The sequence below is a fragment of the Kickxella alabastrina genome (assembly GCF_025024165.1).
Source record: "Kickxella alabastrina strain RSA 675 chromosome Unknown BX661scaffold_40, whole genome shotgun sequence".
In the NCBI taxonomy this organism is placed as follows: domain Eukaryota; kingdom Fungi; phylum Kickxellomycota; class Kickxellomycetes; order Kickxellales; family Kickxellaceae; genus Kickxella; species Kickxella alabastrina.
Genome location: NW_026251511.1, coordinates 54,638 through 63,221, shown reverse-complemented (window position 1 = coordinate 63,221; position 8,584 = coordinate 54,638). Strand labels below are relative to the sequence as shown.

General features: G+C 50.6%; 2 protein-coding genes across 2 annotated transcripts; both read right to left on the bottom strand.

The window, feature by feature from the left end:
• Positions 1-4,630: 4,630 nt before the first annotated feature.
• Positions 4,631-6,695, bottom strand: BX661DRAFT_77670 (uncharacterized protein). The gene has a single exon (XM_051539479.1). It carries the CDS (start codon positions 6,610-6,612, stop codon positions 4,864-4,866), a length of 1,749 nt encoding a protein of 582 aa, XP_051388675.1. The 5' UTR covers positions 6,613-6,695; the 3' UTR covers positions 4,631-4,863.
• A 19-nt stretch (positions 6,696-6,714) lies between these two features.
• BX661DRAFT_227034 (uncharacterized protein) lies at positions 6,715-8,260 on the bottom strand (the record flags this gene model as incomplete). Its single annotated transcript, XM_051538985.1, has 2 exons — positions 7,922-8,260; positions 6,715-7,774 (listed from the first exon to the last, which is right to left on the bottom strand). A coding segment is annotated over exon 2 (1,050 nt), but the record flags the coding sequence as incomplete, so codon positions are not given.
• Positions 8,261-8,584: the final 324 nt, after the last annotated feature.

Sequence of the window (8,584 nt, the reverse complement as noted above, 5' to 3'; positions counted from 1 at the left end):
CTATTTTACTGCTGACTGTTTTGAATTGATAAGCGGAGCTTTTAAGCTCCCTCATAGTGGTTTTTTAATTATATTTATTTAGTACAAACAAGTTTTATTGCAATTCCCATAGAAAAACGCGTCGGATTCAAGGAATGGGCAACCAAAAATGGCAGAATAAATGAGGACATGGATGCACTGTGTGACTTCCTACTTGTTGGACACAGCTTTTATTTATATGCAATGCCCATTAGTTGTCCTTTTCATTGTGATTATGAAGATTTACAGTCATAAAAAGGGTAAAATAACATTATTTATTAGTTCTCTCTCTTCTCTTTTACTAGCTTTTACGGAATATAAATTTAGTACACTTATAAAATATGCTTGTTAACAAATGGACAGGCCATGATGTGCTAGAGACTCTGCCAAATGGACTACCATGAGCCACACATGCATGGCTGGGAAGTTGCCCTACTGATCGACAAGTGCAGGTATGCCAGCATGTCACCTAGGAACCAAAAAATACACTATTTGTAATTATCTGATTAGATAAACTGTAATGTGAATTGTGCTGGTTATAATATATATTAATAAAAACGAGACTACGAAAAAGCTGAATAGCTCACCATTCTGAAATCGCTGTGCGCATGAAATATTTTTATATTTCCCCATCTATGCTGTCACGTGACACAGCTTTATTTTTGATATCACATAAACTACCCATTAATTGCAGCTGACATGTAATATTGCCTTTGTTGATGACACAATACTAATTTTTCACATGCCCTGCCCAGTTGAAGGATATACTGTTGAGGTGGCTTGGCATATTACCAATGATTATTAGAATATAGTGAATGATAATAATATATTTATTTGTATTATATAGTAAAACTAAAACAATCTATCATTTTTGGCATTCATATATTCATCTGAAGTACTGCCCATAGATGCAAAGCGACGAATTGTCTTGGTAGTATTAGGTATGCATACTGAGATACTACGTTTAACTATTCCAGGGCTAATGAAGAGCTCACCATTAGCTGATATGTTATCTGATGTTGAAGTTAATTGTTGGTGACTTGGCAGTTTAGTAAGCAATGCATGTCTCATGCTCTGACAGGTATGTTGTGATCCAGATGTAAAAATGGTTGTTGAGCCTGTTAAGCATAGCAAGTTATTTTTGGACAAGGGCAGGTTGATGGTCTGGCTTGCATTTACTGATGCCATGTAGCGTGCAATAGCTGGCTGAATTGGCACACATCTAGCCCGAGCTATAGTAACTGACAATAATGAGGCTGGGCAAGAGCGACTGCGCCTTAGGTTGGTAATAGGATGCATGCCTTTGGTGCTGCAGATAGGCTTCAGTCGGCATGACAGCTGGTTGTGCACTGTGGATCGAAACTCAGGCAAACTCATATTCTGTACACATTTTTGAGCTTGTGACAAAGCCAAAATTCCTGTGGATGTCATCAAAAATCGTCAGTCATGACTGATGCACCTGAACTGGCTCGTAAATATGTGTCCATCATATGTGGGGCAGCTGTTTCTATACGGAGATTTTTGGTGTGGCCATACTTGATGCGGCTGTAGATGGCGATAATGCTGTGCTGAAGTGCTGCTGCTTGGAAGCTGCAATATAGAGTGTGTTGCTGTTTCTACCTGCATTTGTGGTGATTTCATCCCTGTTATGTGCCTTGATTCGCAAACTGGTGCCTTCAGATTGGTTGCGAGCTAATAGCCTTTGCAGCTCCAAACGTAAAGGTATTAGTGTCAAACAGCGGTTCCGAGTGAGCCTGGTACTTGGCTGCACTTGCATGGTAACGAGCATTGATTGCACTCGGCGGCTAAGTTTGTTGGCCTGTGGGAATGCGTTGTGCTGCACATGCTGGGACAGAAAATCTGCATGTGACCCTGATTGCCTAGTCAACTCAATGGTGTTACTGCGCTTTCGGCTGATGGCTGCGAGCTCCGATTTGCACTGAATCACAAGGCTCTGGGAGCGACGGGTGCGGATAGTGACAATATTGTTGGATCTGGATGGAATAAGAAATGCAGCAGTAAAATCTCTGTGGGCGCGAGGCCTGCCCACTGCAGTTACGCTGGCCATGCGCGATAACTGTGTGCACAAAGACATACCCAGCTTCTTCGGTGGTAGTGAAGGCGTAGGATGAATAAAATTCAGCGCTACTCCCATTTTTGCGCTTACTCGGGCGTTTCTCGGTGGCATTCTGGAGATGATGGAGCCGACCAAAGGCTTTTTAGTTGACGGGCTCCGCAGTACAATCGACATTCTGCCCGAGTCCATTGACGATGTTGTACTGCCTGTCGCTGACTTTGGCACCTGGGGCTCAGCGGCAATGTGCGTTTCTAATAACACATCCGACGGCATGGCACAAATGCTCGAAATGTCCATGAACTGGGAACTCGAATGATTAATAGGCAGGCATTGAGAATTTTGCTTACAATCAGTGCTGCTGCTGCCGCCGTTGTTTGCGCTGGTAATGGCTTTGTTATTCATTTTGGGACTGTCAAACCAGTGCACAGTCTTGTTGGCTGTACGGCTTGCGCTTTGCTCCTCAACATTGTACTGCGAAGCCCAGCTGCGCGCATGTTGCATTTGGGCAGTTGCCAAGGATGCTGATAAAATGGCGTCTTGGCACACAAGCTGGCCGTCCCCTGCCGACTGATTAATGCATCCACTAAGACGCGTGCGGTCCATTGAGCTGGTACGTGGCGGGAACTCGGGCGAGCAAGTTTTCCAATGGGCATTCTCAGGGCTTTTCCCGCTGGAGATGTACTCAGCCACAGCAATCATCTCGCGTAGCGCCATGCTGCGGTCAAACGACGCCTGGAAATTGTTTGGCAATATTGGCGGCAATGGCGGCAGTGGCTTTACGCTCGACGTGCGACATGGAGGAACAAGCGGCGATGTGCGCGGGTGGTAAAATGGCGTGCGTGTGTCGACGCTGCTTAGAACGTTGCATTTGCTGCTGCTTTTGCTCTTTGACAGCATGGACGGTGAGCTGCTTTTGCTTGTAATTGGAGACGCTGACGCGACCTTGCTGATCTGGCGTGCAATGAATCCCAATCTGGCTGGTGACGGCGAGGATGCAGCTGCGCCAGCCGATGGCACCCGCTGCAAATTGATGCTGGTGGGAGAGAAAGGCTGGAGTTTCGCTTGGACACATTGGTGGAAGCGCGCTGAATTTACTCGCAATGGCAGCATTGTGCCTGTCATCTGAGCCGCGTGTTGACGACGACCTCTGGCGCAAAAAGCTCGGCTGTACACCAATGTTCCACTGCTTCTGAGCACTGGTTTTTGCCCCCGTGTTTGCGGCGTTGCAGGAGTCTCGCCCAATGTGGACATTGCTTGCGTGGCCAGCGAGCTGGTCGATGGCGTGGCGCGTTTGATTGAGCCAACTATCGATGCTTTGCTCGCGCGCAGCGTTGCCATTAAGCTGGAGCGGCGCCCAACCTTCTCGCTAGTAATAACACTGGCTTGCGACTCGGGACTGTCTGTCATCCAGAACTGTGCACGAACCGGTCTGGGCAAGTCGTCCTGCGAGCCACCTTTGCTGCTGTTGGCGCCTATGGCACTCAGCTCACAATTGGCAAGCGGAATCGGCAAGAAGCTGGAATGGCTGTTGCTGCTGCTGCATCTGCTTCTGCTATTGGTACATGGACTGCTGATGGCAGCTGAATTGGCAAGCCTGAGGCTGAGGCGGGACGCGGAGCGACGCAAACAACGTGTTTGGGCCAGGTGTGCCTATATGCGCTGTAAGCGGCGGCACTGCAGAAAGCTCAATATTGGTCATTTTATGCGCTGAGTCGTCGGTTATATCTGTAGGTGTGTCGGCGAAGTGGGGCTGCATATCGGAATAAACTCGTACGACCTGTCGGAGCCAGACAACGACAGTGGCGACGCAGGCGCTAAGCTCATAGGCGACATGCTCTTGGTCACCTCAGTTACTTCGGCCACTGTGTCAAGCAGGTGGCTGCGGCAATTTATATTCAGGGTCATAGCGCCCTGCATAAATAGGGTGTCCGAGCCAAGGCTTTGGCCAAAAAATAGCCGCAGTTTTTTAGCCTGACGCCGCTTTACCTGCTTGGTCTTGGCATCCACGCCAATGGCGACGGTCGCGGGGTCAAAGTGCACCCGGGCCAAGTCGCGCTCAACCTTGATGTCTGAGCGCATGCTGGAGTCTGTCGACACAAAAACGCTGCTGTCCTTGGAGCTACAGCTGATGCTGGGGTCGGGGCTGACAAGCTCGTCAGAGGAACAATACGCGTCGGCCTCGTACAGTGTCATAACGTTGGTTGGCACGTCGCCGAGTACTGTCATCAGCTTGTTGCGCCGCCAGCGAGCGCGCATACGCTGCACATCAGACAGAGAGGCGGCCGGCGATGCGGCCTGGTAGCGGATGTACGACGGCATCAGTGGCGCTGGCAATGGCGCTAAAGACAACAGATTACCGCCAGCGCTTGAAGTATAGGGGCACGGCGCAGGTGCCGAGTCGCCGAGGATCTCGCGGACTTTGTTAAACCGGCGGATGCAAGCTTCCCTCGTACCACTCACATCCGACTCGCTGTCAGAGAACGTGCTGGTGTCGATTAACAATTGGCCAGGGATTCTCGCGCGGATTCTTCCGGAACCTTTCAAGGAAGACACTGGTGATGACGAAATCATTGTATCGTCGGGCGTGATCAGCGCGGCGCTCGTGTGCAGCTCTAAACTGGAATTGCGCTCCAAATCCAAGCGCGCACTTGTGCAATGGCTGTTGGAAACCGGCATCGACAGCTGGGAGTGCCCGGCCAGGCTGTCCTCGCCAAGTATGGCCCTGAGCTTTCGGCGCCTGCGGATTAGAAGATTGCGCTGCTTGGCCGTCAGGGCGGCAGTGGCAACAACAACGCCAGCAACATTGCCCGCACCAACATCTGCAGCCCTGACAAGCGTAGGCGCTGGATCAAAGCCGGCTGACAACGAGCGCGCCGTGCTACTAAAGCTGTTGGACATTGCCTGGCGTCTTGTGAGTACTCCGGTGGGGTCTGAGCCTCCAAAGAACTGGAGGAGCTTGTCGACGCGTCTTTTGCGCTCGTAAATTGCAGATGTGACCTGGCTGGGGCTCGTGGCACTAGCAGCAGCCATTCCGCCGGAAGATTGGCCGATTGATGCGGGCACACTTTGGCTGCTGTCGCTGAATATAGACTCAATGCTGATTTCGCTTGAATGCACGTGGCCAAATCCCAGGCTGCTACCATCAAGGCGGCCACAAAGGCCGGCGCTTGAGAACGACGATGCCAACGAGTCAAACGCGCACTCGCGCAAGCTGCCATTGCCATTATCAGAGCTGTCGCTGTCAGCGACTCCAGCTTTGAGGCACCTATCATTGACAGCGCGCGCCTGAGTGTCTGGTCGTTGTAATAAGCCTTGTCGCAAGCACTTGCTGACAACGCGCCAATCGAGTTTTGGTGGCGGCAGCGGCGGCGCTTGGCTGAGCCGTGATGGGGCCATTCTCCATCGCTGCGGTCGTCGTCGCTGTCGCTCCAAGAGCGTTCCCTTTGCGCAGCCAGCTTGCGCAATGAGGACCACGACGATCGTGGCTTCTGCATAGCCAGCTGTGCCCACCCGTGCATGTGCTCCTTCTCAATGTCGCTGTCGCTGTCCATGGCGAGGATTTTCTGCTCAGCGAGCACACTCGATGAGATGCTCGATTTGTGGTTGAGCGGCTTTTTGGCTCGACGCCGGTGTGCCTCCTCGCTGCATCGCTTGCGTGCAACCATCTCGGCCGCCGCGCGAGCAGCCTGTCTCTGCGAGCTTGGCGGCACAATGGCCATGAGCTGCTGGCGCAGCAGGGCCTCGTGTGGGTGGTCTCCAAAAAAGTTGCGGATCTTGCGTGTCTTTTTGATGCGCCGCTGCTTCTGCAACGGCCTGATGCGTGTAGCCAGCTGGAAGTAGCTATCGCAAAGACTGTAGGCCAGGTGCTCGTTGACAAACTGCGCTGCCACGCGCATGAGCAGCTGCTCGCGGAACCCAACGGTGAGCTGTGCCAGGCTTGTCACTACGTGCGAGCTCGAGTGATCAATGTCCAGGTCGTTGACCCAAACCACAACGTCAATATCTGGCTCGAATTGGGCAACAATGGCCATCATCGGGTCGTAGTCAAGATCTAACCGCAATGGCCTGACGTATTCCTCGGGACTGAACCCGCTGCCCTCCTGGCCCATCAGGGCAAAAAGCCCGACGGGTGACCGTTCAAAGCGCAGCAGCGTGTGCTTTTTTAAGGTGAAGCCTATGCTTGCCAGCATCTCGTCGAACACCCAGGGGCTGTATTCCCAGCCGGGCAGGAATGGCCATGGAATACGATCGCGCATCTGGCGACTGACATTGATTCTCAGCGGCGCGTACGGCGCAATGTAGCTCAGGTATATGTAGTTGGCCAGCAGGCGCGCCATGCTCGGCTGCACATGGCGGAACCGTTCGACATCTAAGACAAACAGCAGCGACTCGAGCGCCAGCTCCGACGGCAGAGCGCAAAACTCGAGAAAAGCGCGCAGAAGCACTGGATGAATAAGCACGTTGATGAAGCGCGCCTTGAGCGGGGCCTGTGACACAAGGCTGCCAACCGCTGACATATTGATGCTGTTTGTGGTTTCGAGAAAAGAGGGATCGGGGAGTCTTGCGGGCTGCTTTGGCTGGCTGTGCGCGGGCGACACTGACAGTGATGATAAAATGACTGCCCAATGGCCGTGTTGGCTGAAACAAGCGAGTATGATAGATTGGCCGCACCGGCTGGGCCCATTAACGGCGCAAATTTGGTAATGCCGCTGTGGCTACTTGGCGGTGGCAGAGCCGAAAGTGGAACAAACAGAAACTCCCCGCTGGTGCTGCTGGTGCTGCCTCCTGCGACTGAGTTGGGAGGGGTCCCGTCGCTGGCACTGATGCTGATACTGGCACTAATACTAGTTCCAATGCTGGCCCCAATGCTGGCTCTGGCACTAGTTCCAATGCTGCTGCCACCGCATGCGACACTGTCATGGCAGCCGCCATTGGCATTGGCAGCAGCTACGGCGTCACCACTGTCCTCATCGTCCTCGTCGCACGTAATGCTGTTGTACACCGTGACCGTGTCGCCCGATTTCAAAACAGAGCTGACCAAGCTGCTGAAAAGAAGCGGCGTTGGGCCATTGAACAGCGCCGTGCAGATAATCAGCGGATTTTCGGCTCCTATCCCGCACTCTAAGACTGGCGGCAGAACGCAGCCGGCGTCCTGTCGACTCAACACGTCGTATGTCGATTCGATAATGTGGACCAAGTCCTCCACTGTCGAGCCGTGCCTTTCAATGGCGACTGTAAATTTCACACACTGGGAATCGTCCGACTTTGTATCTTGCTCACAGGACAGGCGCTTCCACATGGATGGCGGCCGCGATCTCACCAAGGGTGACACGATGGCGTTCACCGAAGCGACGCTCGCCTGTGACCCATGCGGTCTGCTGCAAACCAATGATTGATACATGCTCGCTTGTGTCGTGGACATGGTGGAGTTTGTGTACGACAGGACAGAGGCACGCTGTGGGGCTGCTGGTAGTGGCGAATGAGAGGCATCGGTGGTCCTGGGCATGTATGTGCGAGCCATGATGCGCACGTTGAGCATGATTGTGTCCTTGTGCGGTACGCTCGACATGTTGGCGGCGTGGATGAACGAGGGGATGCTTTGTTTGCCGCTGACATTGCATCTGAGCGATATCGCATCTGAATTGCGTGGATCAGTTGTACCTTCGGCCATTTGCGTCTCTATCAACATTAGCAATCGCAGGTTTGTAAATAGGTGGTTAAGTATATGATGGTATGATATGAAATTTGCATGGTTATTACATTATAACATTATTTCAGCAACAATACATGGAAAATGACATGTTGGCATGTAGTTCAATGACTTACCCTGTAGTAGTTGACAATACTAAGCTTATAACAGCAAACAAATGTCAGTCAATATTTTGTGCGATAGAGTTAAGGCTGGTGTGTATATAAATGCAGAAGAATAAATAATTTGTAACTCAATTTAGTATTACTTGTTATCAGTGTTAATTTGTAGAGTAATAATATGCTGGGAAATAGTAAGAAGCAAGAAAAGAAAAAAAAATATGGATAGCTATGAAAACATCAGAATGAACGCGTTATAATTTTATAAAGCAAGAGAAAATGGCCAATAAACTTTATAAAAATGGAAGGTTAAAGCGATGGAAATAAATTTGTCTGTCACCTTCCTTTGACAAAGCCAGAGTACCACCTGCCAAAAAAGGTTTCGAATGCCATTATTGACAATGAAAATGAAAATGACATTGAAATTGAAATTGTCGTGTCCTCTTGTTCACATTCTTGTTTTTGAATTTTCGCAGAATTATAAACAGATGTGTGGTGTGTAATATAAAAGCAAAGAATACAAAGAATACAAAGAATAAATTAAAATGGGGATTCGGGGAGGGGGCGGTTCATTGAATTGACCAATTGTCCTTTGGTTTATAATTACTGGTGGAAGGTATTGTTCCATTATTATTTGACAATGAGAGCGAATGAGGGATTGAGAGCGAAAAGATTAAAAGC